This window comes from Malaya genurostris, chromosome 3 (genome assembly GCF_030247185.1).
Source record: "Malaya genurostris strain Urasoe2022 chromosome 3, Malgen_1.1, whole genome shotgun sequence".
NCBI lineage: Eukaryota > Metazoa > Arthropoda > Insecta > Diptera > Culicidae > Malaya > Malaya genurostris.
The window spans coordinates 129,532,328-129,557,476 of NC_080572.1; the positions used below are offsets into that span (position 1 = coordinate 129,532,328).

The window sequence follows — 25,149 nt, forward strand, 5'->3', positions numbered from 1 at the left end:
CAAACATACTTCTTGCAGTAACATTATCTTTCCGCAGGATCTTTCGGCTTTGCAATTTCGCAAATCTATCTAGACCATAAATCAATATGTTTCTCAACATTAATTAAACTGTGTACTCACTTTTTCGAATAAATCAACGATAAATTTAGAGATTTAACTTTTTTTTGCCACAGGAAGGTCATATCGAAGTGTTTTTGGGAAACGATTCGTGCGTATTTCTCAAAGCTGCTTCCAAACATTGTGAAAAAATTATTATTTAATTTAATTACTCATTTGATCCCAAACATCTTCAATTGGTCTACATTTATCAACCCATTGGATACGCATTTGGGCATATTGTTCTCTTTACATCGGTTTTTGCAGAGCATTCCGAAATTTATAATTATTTGCGCTGAAGTGACAACAAACAATTCCGTACTAGGTTTAACACTTTGAAACGATTAACCTACCAGCTCAGAAACTGTTTTGACTTTTGCTTGTTTTTAGCTTGGGTCATTTTGAGACTTTTCAAATGCAAGAATGAAAAATCTGCGAAGCGTACGTGGTACCCATTTGGAAAAAAATAGTGAAATAAAAACAATTGTCAGTTGATTAATTTTAATGGAACATGTAGGACAATGCTTCTCACTGTTCGAGAAAAATACTTACACCATTCTACATCGCCTGTTGCGAGCAATCATGACTTTTCTAAAACCTAATATTACGTAGAACGTTTGATTATTCTGATTTTCTGAGTGTTCGAGATAATTTCCATCCAAAGACAAATTTTACAGATAATACAAGAACAAGTACATGAACAAACACAGAGTACTGGAACAGGTAGAGAAACTAGAGGAACTGGTACAGATTATACAGAAACATGTAAAGGAAGCAAAGAAACGGATACATAAATTTCAAAAACCAATACAGGAAGTGGAGGAACAAGAACAGAAAATTTTTTATTCACGGCTACTCAGTTTAATCGTCTCAAACCGATCCGAGTCGGAATCGGTCATTGCATCTGATTCGAGATTCAGTTTAAGTATTCTGAATTCCAAATCAAACTGGGTAACTTTGAGATTTCATGCGTAAATGCAAAAAAAAACTGTGTTACTTCGAAAATCTGCGTGAAAAACCCGCATTACTTCGGAAATCTGCATAAAATTTAACCGTATACAAAATATCTCAGTGTAAAATATAAACGACTCAAATAGACGTGATCTGCATTTTTAATGAATGGTCTGTATTTTTTCATCAACGAATATAATTTTACTCTATTATAAAAAAATCACATTCCTAATGGAAAAGAGATGAAAGAATTAAGTAAATAAATTGAGAGCTTGAAAATAAAAACAGTATCATTATACATTGCTATTATTATTCCAATCGTAAAGATTTGGCATAATTTTTTCTATCAATTCTTTGTTAAGTTTTACGATTAAAATGTCCTCCAATAATTCATCCGCGATTTTCGTTCTCAAGTCAGATAGTATAAGCCCTAAGGCACTAAAGGCTCGTTCTACCGTCACTTGATTCGACGGGACAGAAAGTACGCATAACGCTATTTCTGCAAGTTCCGGATGAGAATTTTGACGAGGATGAGAATTTCAAGATAACAGTACGTAGTGAGTAATATTCACGAGTAACAATGTTATGAGGCCTATGTCACCAACGTCATCCGGTGCAGTAACGGCGAAGCTCAATCATTCATCTCAATACCGGAAGCGATAATAACGAAAAAACCAAAGGTCGAAAATAAACGCTGTAAAATCACAAAATTTAATCGTTAACAATGGCGTAAACCACCTGTTTTAGTTGAAAACTTCTAAGCCAGATTTAATGGCATTTTAGTTTTAAACGGTGGCGGTTGTCGAAATCGTGTTGAACCGCTGCCCGCTGCGTTTTTTTCATGACTACGTTTGTTTCATAAGAATTCTTAGTGTCAGTAGGATTGTAATACTAGCCATGCAATGATTCTGTACACCAAGAATCGGCTGCGAAGTTTGTTGAAACAGAAAGGAAAAGTTCCACTAAAGGAATGTAATGCCAAGACTGCTTTGCTTCATAAGGCAATATACATAGGTTTTTCTTCGCCGTAGCAATACATTTCGAATATCACATTGGTATGTTGGAATTCATTAGTTAATCTAAATACTGTTTTTATCAAGCGATTTGCTATAATAAATTACATTAAATAAAAAACATTTATTTTGTACATGATCTTATAACTATTCCAGGTTGCCCGCTGCGGTGTCAAGCAATGTAGACAGCGTCGCTCCCACTCTAGTGCAGTTCAGAGCAGTCACAACCGATATGACTGTCCAGTTATAGAAATGTCATGACATTTCGAGCTCGCGACATTTACAAAAACCGTGAACGAAAATAAATGCAGCAGCTACCTATCCAGAATGTACGTACACTACTGCAGAGCGAACGGTGTGACTTTGACTGCTGTGAGAGAGTGCGACAAAATGAGCTGTTCTCAATGTTGCTGTCGTGTGTCGTGGCTCTCACGACTGCACCTAGCTATCGTGTCATTGCGTGTTGGCTACTGTTAAACGTAGCAGCTGAGCGGATCGTTGGCAGTGGCTGTCTTGTGCTTAGCGACAGTTAAAAAAAATGTCAAATTTTCGCACCCCTGCCCGTGACCACGGCGAAGCGCTACCTTAATATTGTCATACTCAACGCTGTGTACTCGTTGTTAACTGAAACGAGTGCAATTGCATCTCTTTCACGTTTAAACATAACACAAAGTTAAACGATTTGTTGAATTGAATCTTAGTTACATTATTAGCGTCTAGGTGTATTCGTTTTTTAAGTAAGATTTCAATTTCATTTGCTGCTGGTCTAACTTTGCAGCGCTTGAAATCAATACAAATTGAATTTGGTCTTGTAGGCCAAGTTTGAGGCTTCGTTAAATCGCTTTTGCCCATTACGTACACTCTATTGTTCACTACACTGTATTGTCTTTGTTTCTGTCGTCTCGACCGTATGCAATTTTCGAGAGGCAACCGATTTGTTCAGAGATTTGCTCGTGGAAATAATTGTCAACTGAGTTGAAAGTAGGACAAGTGATAACCTTCGGCTTTTTTTCAGAATCCAAAGCACTTTACAAAGAACTAATGAGATTCTACTTGAAATGGATGATTTATTTGTAGAACAATGTACCAAAATAAATGTGCATTTTTAAAATGCTCCTTGTCGACAGCAGTCCTATGTCAATATTGTGGTTATGTCTCTAATATTACATACTACAAGTTTTTTTTTACTTTTTTGATGCTTTTTTTTAATTCATCATATTTATAATGTTATTATAACTACCAAGAAAATATTCTTCATTTAAGAGCCTCTTACGTTCTAAACAATCACTTACTATGTGAGATTTAGATCCACAAACTACACAGCCAGAAGCATTTTGTTTGCATCCTTTTATATGTTCCCAGATACTACACATATTTTCTACGTGTCCTTTTAAAAGACAAATACGACAAGTCACTTTCTTTCTATACAATTTACAAATATGTCCTTGAACTTGGGAGCATCTTCCACATTTATCACAATGTTGATAGTTTGGTTTAACACACCAATTACATTTCAAACAATGCCGGTAAGTGACATTATTTTTCGAAGTACAATTGTTACAAATCACGCAATGTCTATTTGATCTACTAACCCATTTGTGACACTTTGAGCAAAATTGATAATTACTTTTTGGTAAACTGAAAAGATCCAAAGCAACATTAGTAAAAAGACGAACTGGTGAACCGTTTTTCAAATGCTTCTTATTGTTATTGTAGGTTTTATGGTTTGTATAGTTAATTCGGTAGTCCGACATTTCCATTGAAGGAATTTCTTTTCGAATATAGATTTCCATGAAATATGGATATACCCAAAATACTGGTAAGATGTTTTGAATATATGAGTTGGTTTGGTTGTAAAGTTCATTCAATTGTCGAATGGTTTGCGCCAGAAGTTCCGAACGGCAGCCAAATGGAGGATCGGCAAAAATACATATGATATCACTGGACCTGCAAATTAAAGAAAAAAGTTATGAAAGTTTCCATAAAATATGTTCATTATTATTCATGCATTAACTTTAAACCTGTTTAAGTACACGTAGTGGTGTAATGATGCCTTTCTCATATCAAACATACTATCATATTTAATAATGTGGTTTTCTTCAAAATAATTTTCTTAGATTCTTGAAAGAATAACCGGAATCGGTTTAGTTTACGGATAATGACTACCGATAGAAGTAGTTTCAAGTCCGATTTAGAATTGTTTAGGTTTGGACGTAGGACTACGTCTTTCTTTACTTTGCTCACCTTGAGCTTGAACTTGAGCGACCACCCCTGGTTGCTACTACGTTACTGATCGGGATTAGCTGAAATTGTACAGGGAATTTCTAGATGATCCAACCTGGGACTGGTAAATCATCCTTCAATGTACATCTTCTGGTAAACCCAAAATTCATTGATCAGTACCGGCGCCGGGTCTAAGGAATGGGAAGGGATGTTAGTCCAACACTTGTTGTTACTAGAGGCCGTATATACTACTGCGCACTCCACAAGTGTCACGGGAGAAGGATGTTCGTTAGTAAAAATTCCAGTTTTGGTATTATCGCGCGCGACTCAGTATGTTCCGGTTTCAAGATGCTCGGACGCGTCACTAAACTCACTGACTTCCCCAGTGAACGTTTCAACAAGATCCTATATTGAAGTCCCAGGAAGTCTTGATTCACAGCTCTAATTCGAGGAAACTGAAGAAAAAGAGTGAATAGGATTTAGACAAAATAATTGATTCATTGCATTGACATATTCTAAACAGTTGTTATAAAATCATTTTAAATCACCAAATAAAGGTCAACAGATGTGAAACATTGAAAAACATCTGATAACTGAAAGGAAAAAGTAACTCCTGCAATTGTCGCCTTTTACGACATGGAAGCAGGAACCCAGTAGATCTATTCTTGGCTTATTTTTTCCGCCGGATTTCACACGGCTTCTAGGCTGGTACTGCCCGGAGGAAGATAATATATACTATCAATCTCCTGGTGGACCCCAGCACCTTAAAAAATGGACTACATTATTTCATAGACTAAAAAGATGAATACGAAAAAGACACAGTGTCAGTCTACACTAACCAGTATTAAGTAAAGGTAAAGTAAATATTCTTCGGAAAATTTCGCTATTCGATTCGAACTCTGGTTCTGATAGCTATGATAATCAACAAAACCAGACCCGTTCAATAAAACAGTTGTGATCAGTTATATAAAAACTTCAAACCAAACAAGGACTTTGGGTCTAGTGGGAGATTGATCGTACCTATCATCTTTCTCCGGACAGCAATTTGATGGATGTAGCAAGTGCGTTTAAAAAAGGGGGTGTAATGTTTGTAGCGGCATAACACTGATATTATTGACGGATTGCTTGACGCAGATTATTCTTGCTCTTCAAAGCCTTTAACAAGGGGCATCATGACTGAATTTATCTAAATTCACTAGAATCGATACAAATTTAGCACAGGTACTTCTTGCTCTTCAAAGATGGTCAAAAGGGTATTTTCTAGGGAAAGGAGCGTGGCAAGTGTTCTTAACAGGAGGGGGAAAAATTTGTCTAATTTGACGAGAATCGATATTTTTGAAGATCATAGCTATTTTTTGCAGGACTTAGATATGGTTATAAGGGTATTCGTGTTGTGAGTGCCTCTGCATTGTGTGTAGCAAATGTTCTTAACATTGGGTGGTACAATGACGAACTTTATCTAATTTGAAGAGAATCGCTACGTTTTGAAGATCATGCATACTTTTCGAAAAACTCAAATATAATAAGGGGTACTTTTGGGGGGTGAATATAATGAGTACCTCTAAAAAAGGAAGTTGATGGAATTTTCCAAAAATATATACGATACTTCTTGCTAAATTATATTACAGATATTATTTGCACCAGAAGTAGAAATAAGATCATTTTGCGCACGAAAATGTGAATCAAGATTTCCGATTGTGAATCAAAAGATCGAACACTGTGAATTAAAAAATTGAGTAACAAAACTAAAATTGCGATTATTTTTTAAAATGTGAAAACTGTATATTACACAGAGAAGCAACAGACCTTATGCATACTCGCTATTTTTATTGCGCTGAGACAAATTTGTTCTCATTCTCAGAAGACGCAGGCGAAGAGTTTTAGCTGCTCTCACAAAAACTCGTTCGCGTATTTATGTACCGCGGCAGAAATGAATTTACAATGCTGAGAACGTAAGTTCTCAGTGCATTTAGATAATAACGAGGTTCGAGTGCTCCTGTCGCATGAGAATAAGCGTAGCATGCTTTTTTTTTCCTTTATAGGCTACTCTAGCCGAGGGGGGTGGTTACAACGATCCGCACTTTCCATACCGGACTAACTAGGCTATGGTGCCCAAATGAACACTAGTAACGAAGGAGGAAACCGGCATATCATTGATAGGTTCCCTCCAGCATGTAACCCAAGCGACAGATTCCTTCACGGTTATCAATTTGCAACGAAAGATACGAATATCTTCTATTGCAAGTTCACCAGAGAGTTTGTCACTTGGGCAGGAAGTGTGTGCTTCACCCTGTAACCAGTCAATCATTGAGTCGTGCGTCTGTATCGTATTGGTATTTTGTCTTAAATGTTCTCGTCGATGAGACTTTGGAAAATTTCGCTTTGTATCCGCTCCGGTCTTGGCCCTGCTTTCCTATATAGTCTTTTATGTCTGAAGCGGTACAAACGATTATTACTTTAAAGTTCCTAAATAGATGTAGATATGCTTGGTCTACTAACACTATCCATTCTAATCTGCTCTGATTGTTTCTATCTTTGTCGAAGTTACGTTACATTTCCTTTTCCCCATTGCATCGCTTTTTTGACTATGCCGGAGAAACCTGTTAATATCTCAAGCTGATAATTTATCAAGAATAAAGAAATAATAATAATTACTATAACAATAATAATATCCATAAGAAATAATAATAGTGACAATCACAACAATAATAATAACAATAATATTTATAATAATACAATAGCAACAACAATAATAATAATGATAATAATAAAAATAGAAATATTGTGACTTACCAAAAGTTAATATGTCATCAAATGAGTTATTACATGAAAATACTTATTTTTCGTCGTTTTACTGGGGCTCTTGATTTGTTTTCAATTTCCTTTTGGTATTCCTGTGGCACCCTAGGATTTTTCCGCTCCATATCGTTTTAGTCTATAATTTTTTATTTTGATAATTTCTCGTGGTAAAAATAAAATAAAATCAGGTGTTAGTAAGCTTGTTAAATTATATAATGTAAGGATGCGCATTTAACACTAGATTACCCAGGAAAGTCACAATATGTAAACAATGGAAGGATTGCCTAAAATTCTGTGAACTTTTCTAATTCTTTATTTAACAATATATGCACTTAGGCACACTGCACTAGTTTTTATTTATTCTTTCACAGTTTATATTATTGACTTTCTCTCTTTCAATCATTTTGACTGCTTTTGAGCAATTTAGGTCTAAACTAAGTTTTGGGCTTTCTAAAGTTGAGCACGCATCCAGGAAACAAGAACTACATGTATTTCATGAAGAAATACTAGGTGTGATTGGATGAAATGGTCCACGTGAACCGTTCTCTTCCAGAAACACACATCTCACACTCCTAGTTAGAAGGTGACATCTGTGTCCAAGTTGGAGAAATCTAAGTACATTCAAACCTTTCCCGATTTGAGAATGTATTCACACTTGATTAATCAGTTTCGTCGTCATTGCAATTTGTAAACATTACCGATGCCGAGCCGGATCGGAAAGGTTTAAAAGTTCCTAAACGGTTCATAAGATATCAATTTACTCCTATTCCTGATAACAATAGTCCTCCTTTTAGAATTAAATTCACCAAGTTCAGGACGGATATGATATATTAATATTCATCCCAACTGGATCAAAATAATTCAAAATGGTGACCAATTCCAGGCATAAGAATGCTCGAAACCACCTAATGACCTATTGTCAATTTCAAGCATTATTAGTCCTGTCCACTCCGTGATCGGTCCAGACAACATAAAAATTTTCATCTTTTACATTTATAAGCGAACGATCGATCTCGGTATGGTCCGACTTTATCAATACGCGAAGTGTAAATTGACTCCCACCCCCATCCACCAAGCGGGGGTACGCGCCCTGTAGCTCATCATCCAAAGCCCAGGGCATGAGAATAAGCGTAGCATCCTGTGCTAATAAACACTCCAATAAGTACTAGATAACATTTTCTGGCGTTGCGTTTTCTGAGACTTGTTTAATTACTTTCTTTGGCGTACGACACAATTGGTAATAATTAAGTTTTCAGAAGTGGCAAAAAGTATCTGTAACTATTCAATCATTTCAAAGCTTTTTTAGTTATTTCTGGAAAATCTTAATGCGATTTTTCTCAACGCCACCTTAAAATTTATTCAAAATTGTTGGCGGGGTCATACATAAAAAATTATTCAAATATAATCTATAATTAAATAAAGTAATCACGTTAGTAATTTTAATTATATTACTAAGATTTTATCCAGTTATCCCCCCAATCAAAACTTCTTGTTTGGTTTTTGCACTAATAATGGCTTTAAACGTTTTCTGCTCTGGAAAGTTCAAATCCGATTTTGGTACATAAAATACTAATTCGGTTTTCGTATTCAACACCACTTCAAGGAGGTTTCAACGAGAAGTTGTAGTTATCAGCCGTCCATATAACACTTAATAACTTTTTGAAATCAGCTATGTTTCAAACGGGAGCGGGTCATATCGCCGAAAGCCATTTCGCCGAATTTCGTCTCGGCGAATGCCATTTCGTCGAAAGTCGTTTCGCCAAATAGGTCACTTCGGCGAAAGTCGTTTCGCCTAAAGGGTCATTTCGTCGAAAGGGTCATATCTCCTGTATAACTGATGTGGCGCAGCCACATAACCGAAGCCAAGATGGCTCGGCGGCACAAATCCGCCGAGTCGACGCCAGCTGAGTCAGCCGCCGACCCGTCGTCGGAAGCAGCGGGCTCTTGCAAAAAAGTTCCTGCAGTGCTACGACATCGAAGCCGCGGATTTGAAGCTCATTATGCAGCATGTGGTCGTATCTTGGGAAGCCAAGCGATTTGCAGTTCCATGTGCCAAGCTTCCAATCGTAGTCCTTTGTTCGTCGCCTAGGTCTTTGCCGATTATTCCTAGTCGTATTTATATCCTGATTATACGTAACAGGTGTTTTCCGGGCGGCTTGTTAGGCCTGCACCAACCTCCCGCTCGCCGGAGGGCCATCGTGTTAGCACTGTTTAGAGTCCCACACTGACACAAGGACGGTAATCAGCCGCCCCTAAATCGGAGAACAGACGCTGTTTCGAGCAGCCTTAACTTGGGGAACTAACGCATGGGTAGGCTCGCTCTCTGTAGAGAGAAGGCAAGCCCAGCATACGACCAAGGTCCCACCGGGGTTGGTTACCCGATCTTTCCTATGGTTACTCGTACCCCAGCTGGCACCGCGGGGAGGTAGGGATAGGAGTTACTGGACAATAGCAAAGAACCACATTCGGGCCTGAATTGCACATTGTCCAGTCGTTTACCAACCATCAAAAGCTCAACACATATTTACAAAATAGAAAAAAAAATTCTGAACAAAATATGATAAAGTATTGTGAAAGTACAAACCTTTACGAAGAGATTTCAAGTTTAAATGTATAAATAAATTGAGTTATCGCGAAGCAACACGATTTTTAAGACGAGATGTTGATCGTGCTACGCGCACTGCAAAAGTGCAAGCAAGGTCTTGGCAGTACATTCCTTTTGTGAAATTTGACTTCGCAGGTGGCGGGATGATTGGATCCGATAGATTATTCAGCCTGGGGTAATTCCCTGGGTCTGATGGCGATACAAGTGGTCAGAGATGGCATTTCACTAGAGTGATACACCAGGGCGTAGGTTTCCATTAAACACTGCGGATACATTTGCTCCGCTCCACACAAAGAGGAAAGCGCACTTCTTCTCAGTGTCCAGACAGACAGACTTTGAGTGCGTGCTTGTGAATAACATTCTCTTCGCACGAATCACTCTAACGTGCTCTCGTCTAAATACACCCAAGTGATCACTGGCGCGTGATGGTGAGCGAACACTTCTGTGAACTTTAATTAATAAAGAGTAGATCTTGTCTTGCTATGAAAAATTAGCAATGAAAACTGAAAATTTAACGATAAATTGTTTTATTTTGCTGATTTCGCGTGCCCCACGCTTCTTCTACGCAAACCATACACCAGAGTGCTCACCGGCGTGTACACCTCTGTGAAAATATCTGCATCCACCTCAGAGAATTTATTAGCTAATGCTCTAGCACTTTGGTGCGATTCAGTGAAAGAGGTAAAAGGAAATAAACAAACGCACTCATGATGCGTGCACACTTTTTACAACAGTGGTGTGAAAGAGAAGAGCTCTCGTTGAAGTTGTCAGTGCGTAGGGAGAAATTTTGCTTGCTCTACGTCACACAGAGGAGATGGACATCTCTGCAAGTGGTACAGGTGGAACCTTATCCTTTGATGGTTGACGCTGAGCTGCAGCTTGTTTCCTTATTTTCAGGAACTCAACCCGTTTCCGGCAAGCTCGTTCGGTTGCTCAGCACAGTTTGCACAGCGGAAGTAGAATCTTCTTCCATAGCGCACTTGTTGGTAGCATGATTCGATCCGCAGCGGTTGCGAAGACTAATCATGTGGCAATTTCGAGCACCATATACGAAGTGTAGACATTTCAGGGTAGGGTTCCCATCACATTTTACGATGACATGATCGTTGGCCTTCAATTCCTTAAGCTGCTTCAACGTGGCCATACCTCTCTTGAAGTGAATTAGGTACAATGCGTCTCTGTACGTGCGTTTATCCTCTTTTCGACGTTTCATTCGATAAATGGCCAAAGCCGTTTTGACAATATCTGATAAGGTGTCCATCAGTGACTCTTCGCTGACTAACGGAAGTCCTCTCAGCACAACTTTGTATGCTATATCGATTTTGATTGGTTCTATACGACAAGTATTAACTGAGAGAGACGAAAGATATGAAATGAAAAGACGGATAGGTATTCTAGATTGAATCAGTTATAAATTTAGAACGGAAAAGTTAGCCTAGGCAGGCTCATATAAGCATGATCAGAAGAAAGAAATGAATTCTATTTTACCTTCTACTTGAGGGGATCGAACACTAAATTCGAGTCCCCAAGTATGGTCGTGTAACATGTGTAGTTCTTCATCAAACTATGCTACTGACACCGGAAAAATATAATTCAAATCTTCCCGCCTAGATCCGATCACGCGATTATTATTCTTTTACTACTGACACCGCAGCTGTGCCCAATGCTTTTTAGGCACTAAGTTAGAAGTGCCAACCCCATACCTATTGTGTTTGAACTACTCGTAGCCTTTCGTTCCGCATACAACGGAGGGCATATCGCATCAAACGACATGGCCAGACACTCAGTAGAGATCGAATTTTTCGTTACATTTTAACCAACTCATGTATATGTTATTTGGTTTTAATTGCCGCATAATGTCTATTATATTGATATCCGTCTTTTCATTTCATATCTTTCGTCTCTCTCAGTTAATGCTTGCCGAAAAGAACCAATCAAAATCGATATAGTAGACATTATGCGGCAATTAAAACCAAATAACCCAACTTTGTATGGTTTTTCACTCGGCCTGTCATGAGTGAAAAATTCAGCCTTCGTTTCCTGGAGATGTTTTGTTACCTGATATTCAGATCATACTAGTCCTGTGAGTTGCAAAGCAACTTGGTCCCAAAGTTGCATAACTTGAATGTTGGTGCAACATTCATTGAATGTAGAGCCTTCCACAAAGAGTGGTAATCCGCATTGGCAACTATCAACACTGGAACCGTCCCGAATTGTTTCTCTTACAATCGGTCGCTTTAAGCGGCATCTTCTCCAATTCACTCGTATGTATCAAAGTTTTAACTCGTTGAAAACAAAACACAGAATAGAGCTGCGACCTGAGCGCTTGAGGTTTTGTCGTGAATACGACTTATTTTACTATGGGGCGCCTTTTCAAAATTTACCCTCTGAGAGAGTGATAAGTTTTTGATCGTGGGATATTCTAACGAATCAACATAATTTTTGCTACATGCCATCTTCCGATGGCGATTCACTCTCTCAGAGGGTAAATTTTGAAAAGGCGCCCCATAGTAAAATAAGTCGTATTCACGACAAAACCTCAAACGCTCAGGTCGCAGTTCTATTCTGTGTTTTGTTTTCAACGAGGTAAAACTTTGATACATACGAGTGAATTGGAGAAGATGCATGATGATCACAATTTGATGATAAAATTTTCAGTTGTGTGACATAATCTCAAATAGTTCAAAATTAAACTTTTCTGAAATGTTTGGTATAAATGAGTATCAAAGAGGATAATTCATAAGGCGCATTTGGCTTTCTCGTATTTTGAAAGTTTATAGCTCAGTGATCTGTGTTATATAATGTAACTACCAATAGAATCGAAAATTTTCAACTTGACGTGTATTGCAACAACATTGAAGATTTTCAATAGTACACTATTAAAAAACCTGTTTGATTTAACCTATGACAGCACCAGCCAATCAGAACGCGAGATGTCTGCATCTATGCAAGAGCATCCATATAAAAGTTGAGTGGATCATTTTCCTACCATTTGCTGAGCAACTGTTCCTGAAACAAGACACACGAGAGCAACATCGAGGACCTATCGTCTCACTGTGATGTGAGAAATAGCGTCATTTAAGTTAAAGCAGTTACTATGAACGCACGAGACATCGTCAGCACGATGACACCGAAAACCGGTAGAAAGGCAGCCAAAAAGTCCAGCAAGCCCCATTCAAAGCACTTTTCAGTGCTAAAGATCATCCTAAAGAACTAATTGAATTTTGTCGCTTTCCTACCATTTTCTGAGCAACTGTTACCGAAACAAGATACACACGAGAATCATCTCAGATCTCAATCATTTAAGTTAAAGCAGTTACTTTAAGTTAAAGCAGTTACTCTGAACGCACGAGACACCGTCAGCACGATGACACCGAAAACCGGTAGAAAGGCAGCCAAAAAGTCCAGCATGGCCCATTCAAAGCACTTTTCAGTGCTAAAGATCATCCTAAAGAACTAATTGAATTTTGTCGCTTTCCTACTATTTTCTGAGCAACTGTTACCGAAACAAGACACACACGAGAATCATCTCAGATCTCAATATTTCCTACCAAAAAATTCATTAAGATGGAAATTAAAATAACTTGTACCGTCACTAACACATTCAATTACGAACGGCAATGCGAAAGCGAAAGTGATGATGTTGAACACGTCTTTATACTAGTATGGGGTCGTGTGAAAATATGCCATGCGAAACAGGATTGCCATATATACAGGTTAATCTGTATCTTATTTATACATACATATTGCACAATTCATACAATTAATCAACTAACTGATATTCGGAAAAGTGATGGGAGCGTGTCAGTTTTTTCGTATTCACGACATCCAGTTATGTCTCTGACATTACCCACCCGCTTTTTTAACCACACAGATGGTGCATTCTCTGACGCTGCTGGTTGAATGTGTCTTCTCGCTTCGACGACCGGAAAGCAAATGAGCTTAGCGACCATATTATTTTTTACATTAAATATTTTATTTACAATCCATTTTTTGTCAACATTTATATACAGTGGCTACAATATTTTAGTGATACAGTTTATAACTTTACATCTATGGTATTATCTGCTTAGTCTATGTTTTAATTTTATTTCTTATTGTTTCAGTCCTGCATTGTAAGTGAGGTAGTTATTTCATGTTTGGATTTATATCCTTGAAATTGGAGAGAGCTGCAACCTGAGCGTTTGAGTTTTTTAACCACGCAGAAAGTGCACTCTCCGACACTGCTGGTTGAATGAGTTTTCTCGCCCCGATCCCTGCTTCCATCCAACGCACAAGAAGAAATGATTGATTTTCATTCATTCATTAAATATTTTATTTATTATCCACGCTTGTCACACTTGCTGCCTTTTTTGCACCCGGACGACGGTTTTGAGGCACTCAAGCATCCGATTATCTACTGGGCGAGTGCAACAACCCTAATTTTATCATAGATCAAGATCAGGCCGAAATCATATCAAAAGTTCTTCCAAAAGCATAATTCGCTATACCTTAGCTAGTAAAAACAGTATCACTGAACGTGGATAAAATATTCAGACAAATTAATTCATGATGTACCCAACCACACGATCGCGCGGCAATCGCCTACATCATAGCAATCAAAACATGTATATTGAGTATATGTAGAGGTTAATTAACCCAAGAATGTCCAGTATGGTTAATTTAGAACACCTTTACGTAAAACGAAAGAAATAAACTTTTTGCATTCAAGAGATAGCAGTGAATTCCGCATATATATGAAGTTGAAATATATACATTTTTTGGTTAGACAGCAGTATTTTAGGTAAAAAAGGGCCCTTTTTGAATCTATTGGGGCTTCTTAATTCAACTGTTGAGGGTGCTGGTCCATGGGCGACCGGGTAACACCGTAATGAAACCTGGACACCAGCGTTCGTGAAAAAGCAGAAATTAAGACTTAAAGCAAAGTTTAGTGAAACTAACATAATATCAGATAGGTGTTAGGTCAGGCACAGAGTTTTGTGCTTTAGGAAAGTTATTGTGTTATAGTGTAAATTTATTGAAAGAGAAGTAAATATAAGTGCGGTGAACAGTTAGAAAACGCTTCGTTAATTATATAGATGATATTTCGCGACATTGTATAAAATACTCCTCTCGCCGTTCAGGTTGGTTACTGCATAAGGTGATAGCGGTATTTTTTTAAAAGAACATTTTGTCGTGAATACGACCTACTTTACTATGGGGCGCCTTTTCAAAATTCACCCCGTACAAGAATGAGTAGAACTTAATCGTGAATATCACTTGTTGAACTTAACTCAACAGCAAAAGTTTTTTTAAAAGCTTTCGGGAACTGATTTTTGGATTGATTTCTGTAAATGAATTCTAAAACTGAATTCCAAAACTATTCTGGTCCACCTGAATGCTGAATTTAATTTCAGGTCTCGAGCTTCCATGCAGGAACTGAACTCGGGAATTGGATTCTGGAACTAGATTTCGGAACTTTATTCAGTTTCGTAATTCGAATTAAGAATTCAATTCAAGAACTAAATTGCAACTGAATTTTGAGCCTATTTCGTTCTTGAACTCAGGTCCGGTTCCTGAATTCTATACAATGGTTCTTTTTAGAAGTATGAATATATTCTAAAAGAACTATTCGAAGATTTCCTACCATGTAAATCTACAAATTGCATTCTCGCGTTTCATACCTGGGCAGGTATGAAATGTATTGATAGACGGTGACGATATCGAGGTGGTTGACGACTTCGTGTATTTGGGCTTACTGGTGACCGCCGATAATGACACCAGCAGAGAAATTCATAGACGTATTTTGGCAGGGAATCGTGCCTACTTTGGACTCTGAAAAACCCTCCGATCGAGAAAAGTACGCCACCGCACGAAATTGACCATCTACAAAACGCTAATTAGACCGGTTGTTCTCTATGGCCACGAGACCTGGACTATGTTGGTAGAGGACCAACGCGCCCTCAGTGTTTTCGAAAGAAAGGTACTGAGTAGAGATGGGCAATTCGTTCGCGAACGGTTCAAAAGAACTAGTTCGTTTGAAAGAATGAACGAGCTATAGTTCTTTTTTCGAGAACGGTAGTTTTTCAGTTCAAAGTCGCGGAATGTTTTTTTTTTGTTTTTTGAGTCCGCTTTTTTCAAGAGCGATACTAATAAGAAAGTTTCATCGCGAAACCTCAGTTCTACTTCGAGGGACCTTTTTTTTTTTGCTCACTTAAGCTTACAAAAGTAAGTTCTCGTTTAGTCTTTGAACAAACAAACCAACTATGAATAGAACGAACGAACGGCTCTGGAGAACTAGTTCTTTCAACAGAACTCTGCATCACTGAACGGTTCTTTGAAATGAACTGTTTTGCCCATCTCTAGTACTGAGGACCATCTATGGCGGAGTGCAGATGGAAGATGGAACGTGGAGACGGCGTATGAATCACGAATTGCAACTGCTGCTAGGAGAACCACCTATCGTACGGACAGCTAAAATCGGACGTCTACGATGGGCTGGGCATGTCATAAGGATGTCGGACGACAGCCCAGTGAAAATGGTTCTTGAAACTAATCCGAATGGCACAAGAAGAAGAGGAGCGCAGCGAGCAAGGTGGATCGATCAAGTGGAGGGTGATCTCAGAATCATCCGTGCCTTGAGTGGCTGGCGACGAGCAGCCATGGACCGAGTTATGTGGAGACGTATGCTTGATACAGCAAAGGACACCCCAGGCCTATAGCTGTTAGGTAAGGTAAGTAAGGTATGAAATGTAAAAATTGGCACGATTAATGTATTCTAGCCAGCGCAGTTAACTTTTAATATCAGTAAATCGTGGTATTGAGGATTTTTTTGATATTTTCTTCAATTGAAATTATTGTAATTCGTTACCGTGTGTACTTCTGCAGGCGAACATTTTTTTACCCTCTTACTAAATTGTGTGCTAAAATAAGTGTGACAATATATCAATCGATAAATTGACAAAACGCTCAAACGCAGCAGATGCAACCAAGTGCATATCGACAATAATATCATTGGGTAGCTATTGCACTTAACGCGCGCGCGAATGTAATAAAAAAACAGACAAATGTGTCTCGGATGTTCGACATTCGCTTATTCTTCGGCAATGATTTTTTATTTATATTTTGCAATAAGCAAAATATCGGAACAATTAATTTTGAAATTTAAAACTGTGGTAACCATGGTCAACATTTCGGTCTACGATTATTTGTACAACATATCAAATTGACTATTGATTGACAAGCATTTCGAAATTCCAATCAAAATATTAAATAAAGTTTATGTGAATCAGTCGGTGTTGAACAGTCGTTCGCACCGCACGCTCTTGGCTCCTGGAAATTTCTGGCTACCTAGAGTTTAATTGTTTCAAGGCTTCAGTCTTTTTCAAGGTTACCTGAATCACTACCAGTCTTTTTAAAGACTAATAATTAGTCAACCATTCTCAAGGCTATACAAAGAGTGATATTCTAATATAATCAGTCTTTTTCAAGACTAAGGAATTAATCAGAATTTTTTAAGGCTAGCTATTCAAAGAACTATTCTTCGAACTAATCAGTTTTTATTAAGACTACCACAAAATCAGTCTTTATCAAGACTTTTCCAATCTAGGAGTCTAATCGATGACTAATCTAGCCTAGTTTATTTAATTTCAAATTTCATTCATTTCAGAAATATCTGCGTCCAACCGGAAAGGTCACAATCCATTATTCAACATTTTTCTAATAACATTCACCATCTTATAGAATCTGAATGTAAAAATAAAAGACAACGAACGGATTTCCCTTCCGTTGATTCTATGCCGTTTAACAATATTTACGAGATTCGTCCTGAATCCGATTGTAGCGACAAAGAAAAATTCAAAAATGGACGCTTGTCGTACTGGGAAGGAACAACAATCTATGCCACCAGTGACTGTGATAATTTTCGACTTCAAAGCATTCCGTGCTGAGCTTTCTACTTTTCTCCAGGAAGTAAAAGTCTCATTTCAAATCGGACGAAGAGGAGAATGTCAAGTCTTGGTTGATGAATTGGAAGATTATGAACGTCTTATCCGATATTTGTCCGAGAAACTTCATAAATTTTATTCATATGATATAAAATCAGACAGACTCTTCAAGGCTGTCTTGAAAGGCTTATCAAATGATCAAAGTACTGATGAAATAAAAAGGCGGGTGGGTAATGTCAGAGACATAACTGGATGTCGTGAATACGAAAACAACTGACATGTTCCTTAACACTTCCGAATATCAATTGTATGAATTATGCACGCATTCCCCTTTTTCACATTTTTCTCAAAAACAAAGAAAGCTTCACTTGATCTCGATTACTGTGAATTTCACACAGCGAAAAGTGCACAAATCTAAGCAAACTGTTCTTGATTTGCAGTAATCTGAGGATATTTCCCTACGATTTGCGAACAACAAATCCTAATAGTTCTTTAGAAAAATTTTAGAGCCATTAGAACGGCTGATATTGTGCTCCACCGTTGTTTTTTTCCCAATGCTAATGACTGGCAGCTGTGACGTAATCACTCTTGTCGAAAGCGTGCAGACGACACAAAACACATTTGCTCGCAGTGGCGATTGAATCCAAACTGATTGAATTTTTGTTAAGAGATTTCCTTTTATGTGATTTCGTTTGTAGCTTTCTCACTAATGGGCGGTCCTAACGGCTACAAAAATAGCCGCATACAGAATCTTATTGTCGATTATTTCATTTCGGATTTGCATAATTTATTGAAAGAAACTATCAATATGCTGTAGGGATTCGTTTCTAGCATTCACAAGGACCAAATTGAGGAACTCACTGCGATATTCACCACTTTTCGGAACATTTTTCCCGGACGATTTGTTGTACAGCAGCAGATATTTTGTTCTCTTCCTTAGAACGCGTTCTGACATGGTGTTGACATGGAGCAAATGAGACAGGTTTTTCAATAGTGTACTATTGAAATACTTCAATGCTTTTGCTATACACGTTTAAATTGAAAAATTTCGATTCTATTGGTAGTTAGATTATATAAATCCTTTCACAGATCACTGAGCTATGAGCTTTAAAAATACGAGAAAGGCAAACGCGCCTTATGAATTATCCTTTTTGATACTCGTTTATACCAAACATTTCAGAAAAGTTTAATTTTGAATTATTTGAGAATATGTCATAAAACTGAAAATTTTATCATAAAATTGTGATCATATTTCCATGTCGGCATGTCGCAAGAATTATGTTGATTCATTAGATACAACAATAGATATTCACGATCAAAAACTTATCACTCTCTCAGAGGCTAAATTTTGAAAAGGCACCCCATAGTAAAGTAAGTCGACAAAAATGGGTTGTATAGAGGTACAGTAAAGTAAATTCCGCATAATTCTTTAGGAGTATTATTATGGTTTTAAGAAGAACCGAATAGAAGTCTGGAATAGAGAACTGGACCCTGAGTTCAAGACCTATATTTAGATCCAATAACAGACTCAGAATCCAGTTTCAGTCGCTGCTGGTTCTCGCCTTGATGGCCAGCAAGCGAATGCGAGATGCGACCGGAGCGTTTGAGGTTTTAACCACGCAGAAGGTGCATTCTCCGTCGCTGCTGGTTAACTCCCGCTGCTGTTGCTGGTTAAGGTCCTCTCGCCTCGATGGCCAGCAAGCGAATGAGAGATGCGACCTGAGCGTTTGAGGTTTTAACCACGCAGAAGGTGCATTCTCCGTCGCTGCTGGTTGATGATTCCACTCCCACGACGTCTGCTTCCATCGAACGCACGAAAAGAAATGATCGATTTTCGACCACGGTTCCCCTTTTATACGCATTCAGTTGAAGATATGTGCCTGACTACCTCAAAATCGTCGTCCTTGCGCGAAAAACCCAAGCGAAAGTAAAGAGTTTTCCGCGTTGTTTCCAAATTTTAAGAAAACTTAATTTTTGACTTGTTTGTGGTTATCACACACTGTTCAAAATATTATCCTGAATTCCTGATCATATTTTTGATGAAATGGTGAAAGAATTATGTTGCTACCATTAATACAAGTCGAGATATTCACGATTAAGTTCTGCCCATTCTTCCATATGGCTAATTTTGAAAAGGCGCCCCATAGTAAAGTAAGTCGTATTCACGACAAAAAATGAACTAAATGAATTGCTTGGTTCAGTCGGTGTTGAACAGTCGTTCGCACCGCACGCGTATAGCTCTTGGCTCCTGGAATTTTTTTCTGGCTACCTAGAGTTTCATTGATTCAAGGCTTCAGTCTTTTTCAAGGCTACCTGAATCACTAACTAAGTGACTAAGTGATACAAAGAGTGATATTAGAGTGACTAAGTGATACAAAGAGTGATATTAGAGTGACTAAGAAATTAATCAGCCTTTTTTAAGGCTAGCTAGGAGTCTAATCGAAGACTAATTTAGCCTAGTTAATTTAATTTAAAATTTCATTAATTTCAAAAATGCCTGCGTCCAACCGGAAAGGCAACAAGCCTAAGGCTAAAAATAATTCAATACGGAATAAATCACAATCCGTTATTCAACATTTTTCTAATAACATTCACGATCTTATAGAATCTGAATGTAAAAATAAAAGACAACGGACGGATTTCCCTTCCGTTGATCCTATGCCGTCTAACAATATTTACGAGATTCTTCCTGAATCCGATTGTAGCGACATAGAAGAAAATTCTTCAAAAATTCCCAAAATGGACGCTTGTCGTTCTGGGAAGAAACATCAATCTATGCCACCAGTGACGGTGATGATTTCCGACTTCAAAGCATTCCGTACTGAGCTTTCTACTTTTCTCCCGGAAGTAAAAGTCTCATTTCAAATCGGACGAAGAGGAGAATGTCGAGTCTTGGTGGATGGATTGGAAGATTACGAACGTCTTATTCGATATTTGTCCGAAAAACTTCATAAATTTTATTCATATGATATAAAATCAGACAGACCCTTCAAGGCTGTCTTGAAAGGATTATCAAATGATCAAAGTATTGATGAAATTAAAAATGAACTAAAAGAATTGCTTGGTTTTGCCCCTTCCCAAGTAATACTTATGAAAAAAAGAGCGAATGGTACTTCTAAACCACGCTCTGGAATTTCCCATGAACTTTACCTAATACACTTCAATCGAAGTGATGTAAACAATTTGAAAACTTTAGAAAAAGTACGTTTCATTTCCCACATTAAAATTCATTGGGAACATTATAAACGGCATAATCGTATTGCAAACTTAACGCAATGTCGTCGTTGCCAAGGCTTCGGTCATGGAACCAAAAATTGTCATATGGATATACGGTGTTTGAATTGTGGTAAATCGCATTCGAAAGACGTTTGTCCAATGAATGAAACCACTGATAAATTTTCATGTTCAAATTGCAATGGAAATCATAAATCCAATTATTTGAAATGTCCTGTCAGGGAAAAAATTTTAAACGCTCGTTCGCTTAGACAACAAGTCAAATCAACGACCTTAAATTTACAGAACATACCTGAAAATTCTTCTAAGGCACCTGCCAATTCGTCTTCTAACGAAAACAATTTATTGACAGGTAGATCGACCTCGTCATCATCTTCTTCTAATGTCAGTTATGCTGGTATATTAGGTAGAAATCTATCTCCTATTTCTTCTAATGTAAATAATCAAAACACAGGACCGCCTTGCAGTTCTTCTTCTAACGAAAACAATTTATTAATAGGTAGACCGGCCAAATCATCTTCTTCTAATGGCAGTCTACCTACAAATATTCCTTCAATGCCATTCGCTTCTTTAAATGAAGTCGATTTAGGCGATATAACTGAAAATAAAATGATCTACCTACAAGATCAACTTTTTCAAATGATCATCCAAATGAATTCGACTTCATCACTTTTTGAAGCATTTCAAATCGGATGGAAATTTGCAAATAATATTATAATGAATTTAAAATTTAACAGTGATGTTAAATAATTATTTGAATATTTTAAATTGGAATGCTCGATCTTTGAAATCGAGTGAAGATGAATTTTTTAATTTTCTCAAAGTTCACAAAATTCATATTGCCATTGTGACAGAAACTTTTCTTAAACCAAATGTAAAATTGAAAAGTAATCCACATTATGTGGTTCATCGATTTGACAGGTTTACTGGAATTGGTGGTGGAGTTGCCATTTTTGTCCAACGGCAAATTAAACATCGAATTTTACCTTCTTTCAATACTAAAGTTATTGAAAGCTTGGGAATCGAAGTTGAAACCATTCATGGAATTTATTTCATCGCTGGAGCATATTTGCCATTCCAATGCACCGGCGAACAATTAAATTTCTTTAAAGGCGATTTGCAAAAACTTACAAGATATCGATCGAAATTTTTCGTAATAGGGGACTTAAATGCTAAGCATGTCCAGTGGAATTGTAGGCAAAATAACAGTAATGGTAAAATACTTCATAATCAACTCTCAGCTGGTTACTTTACAGTTCTTCATCCCAGTAATCCTACTTGTTTCTCTTCCGTGAAAAACCCGTCTACAATTGATCTGGTTCTAACAGATCAAAGTCACATTTGTAGTGAACCGATTACTCATGCTGATTTTGACTCAGATCATCTTCCTGTAACATTCAGACTTTCCAACGAAGCTATAATTAATCCAATTAGTTCTATTTTCAACTATCATAGAGCTAATTGGTTGGATTACAGATCTCACATTGAAAATCATGTGGATCATGAAACTATTTTAGAAAATTCTGCGGATATCGACACAGCAATTGATAATTTGAATCATTATATTATCGAAGCTAGAAATCTTTCAGTTCCCAAAGCTCAAACTAAATTAAATTCTCCTATCATCGATGACAATCTTCAACTGCTCATTCGGTTGAAGAATGTTCGTCGACGACAATATCAACGTTCTCGTGATCCTGCTATGAAAAACATAGTTAAGGATTTACAAAAAGAAATTAAACATAGATTTACTCTTTTGCGAAATGAAAATTTCGCTAAAGAAGTTGAACAAATTAAACCATATTCTAAACCTTTCTGGAAACTTTCTAAGGTTCTTAAGAAACCTCAGAAACCAATTCCTGCTCTCAAGGAAGGAAATCAAATACTTCTTACAAATGGTGAAAAAGCTCAAAAACTTGCTCAGCAGTTCGAGAGTGTCCACAATTTTAATTTAAACGTTGTGAGTCCTATTGAAAATGAAGTCTCACTGAAATATGAGCATATTTCAACCCAAGTGTTATCACACGATGACATTATTGAGACGAATTTTGATGAAATTAAATCAATTATTAGGAAACTCAAAAACATGAAGGCTCCTGGTAATGATGGAATTTTTAATATTCTTATTAAAAATCTTCCCGATGTTGCCTTGAGACTCCTGGTTAAAATTTTCAACAAGTGTTTTTCATTAGCTTACTTCCCAAAAAGATGGAAAAACGCTAAAGTAATTCCTATCCTAAAACCTGATAAAAACCCAGCAGAAACATCAAGTTATCGACCAATTAGCTTACTTTCTTCTATCAGTAAACTTTTTGAAAAAATTATCTTGTTAAGAATGATGACTCATATAAATGAGAATTCAATTTTTTTACCAGAGCAGTTTGGATTTCGTCATGAACATTCAACTACTCATCAACTTGTCAGAGTAACGAACATGATAAAATCAAATAAATCTTCTGGGTTATCCACTGGAGTTGCTCTTCTAGACATAGAAAAAGCATTCGACAGTGTTTGGCACAAAGGTTTAATAGCAAAAATGTCTGATTTCCAGTTTCCTATTTATTTGATCAAAATGATTCAAAATTATTCAACTGATCGTACTCTTCAGGTTAGCTATCAGAATTGTAAATCTGAATTGCTACCCGTACGAGCCGGTGTTCCGCAGGGTTCGAGTGTAGCTCCAATCTTGTATAATATTTTCACTTCTGATCTTCCAAATCTACCCGTTGGTTGTCAGAAATCGCTATTCTGTGACGACACAAGTCTGTTAGCCACAGGTAGAAATCTAAGAGTGATCTGCAGTCGCCTACAAAAAAGTTTAAATATTTTCAGTGATTATCTGTCAAAATGGAAAATTAAACCAAATGCAGCAAAAACGCAATTAATTATCTTTCCTCACAAGCCAAGAGCTTCTTTTCTTAAACCAAACAATAATCACATTCCCAAATTGAATGGCTTGGAATTGACATGGTCTGATCAAGCTAAATACTTAGGTTTAACGTATGACAAAAAACTCACTTTCAAGGATCACATTGAAGGAATCCAGGCAAAGTGTAATAAATATATTAAATGTTTATATCCTCTTATAAACAGAAATTCTAAGCTCTGTCTAAAAAACAAATTGTTAATTTATAAACAAATTTTCAGACCAGCCATGCTTTATGCGGTACCAATTTGGTCAAGCTGTTGTTCCACCAGGAAGAAAACGCTTCAAAGGATTCAGAATAAAATTCTGAAAATGATTCTGAAGCGTCCTCCCTGGTTTAGTACAAATGAGTTACACAGACTCACAAATATAGAACCATTAGATGTAATGTCACATAATATTATAAGCAAATTCCGACAAAAATCGATGCAATCTTCAATTGAATCGATTCGCTCTCTGTATTAGTTAGTAAGTTAGTATATAAGTTCCTTTTCCCCATTACACAATACAAGTAGGTTTAGAATTTTCCCTACACAAAAATCTCAGAATTGCGGAAGCAAATGATGTCTTCATGGTAATAACCAAATCATATATATATATAACAGGGCTGAAAAGTCACCACTTGTGGCTGAACACCCAATTTAAATCTTAATAATTTAATTTTAACTCATATTCCAATAAATAGTTATTTAAAAAAAAAAAAAATAAAAAAAAATAAAAAAAAAATTAAAAAAAAAAAAAAAATTGCTTGGTTTTGCCCCTTCCCAAGTAATGCTTATGAAAAAAGTGCGAATGGTACTTCTAAACCACGCTCTGAAATTTCCTTTGAACTTTACTTAATACACTTCAATCGAGGTGATGTAAACAATTTGAAAACTTTAGAAAAAGTACGTTTCATTTTCCACATTAAAATTCATTGGTAACGTAATAAGCGGCATAATCGTATTGCAAACTTAACGCAATGCATCGTTGCCAAGGCTTCGGCCATGGAACCAAAAATTGTCATATGGATATACGGTGTTTGAATTGAGGTAAATCGCATTCGAAAGACGTTTGTCCAATGAATGAAACCACTGATAAATTTTCATGTTCAAATTGCGATGGGAATCATAAATCCAATTATTTGAAATGTCCTGTCAGGGAAAAATTTCAAACGCTTGTTCGCTTAGACAACAAGTCAAATCAACGACTTTAAATTTACAGAACATATCTGAAAATCAAAAAACCGTTACAAATGCCACGCCTCATTCTTCTAAGGCACTTATTTCTTCGAATTTAAAACAAAAAACAGGTGTTTTCTAACGAAAACAATTTATTGACAGGTAGATTGACGTCGTCATCATCTTCTCTTAACCCTCAGGGTACGGACTGGGTTAC

At 37.1% G+C, this 25,149-nt stretch overlaps 1 protein-coding gene across 3 annotated transcripts in view; it reads right to left on the reverse strand.

The window, feature by feature from the left end:
• Window positions 1-3,107: 3,107 nt before the first annotated feature.
• LOC131434705 (rRNA N6-adenosine-methyltransferase ZCCHC4) overlaps window positions 3,108-25,149 on the reverse strand; it is an 87,667-nt gene continuing 65,625 nt past the window's right edge. For all 3 annotated transcript variants that reach the window (XM_058601720.1, XM_058601721.1, XM_058601719.1), the window contains one exon: window positions 3,108-4,007. In XM_058601720.1, coding sequence (XP_058457703.1) covers window positions 3,266-4,007 — 742 coding nt within the window. In that variant the 3' untranslated portion in view covers window positions 3,108-3,265. The remainder of the gene's footprint in view (window positions 4,008-25,149) is intronic.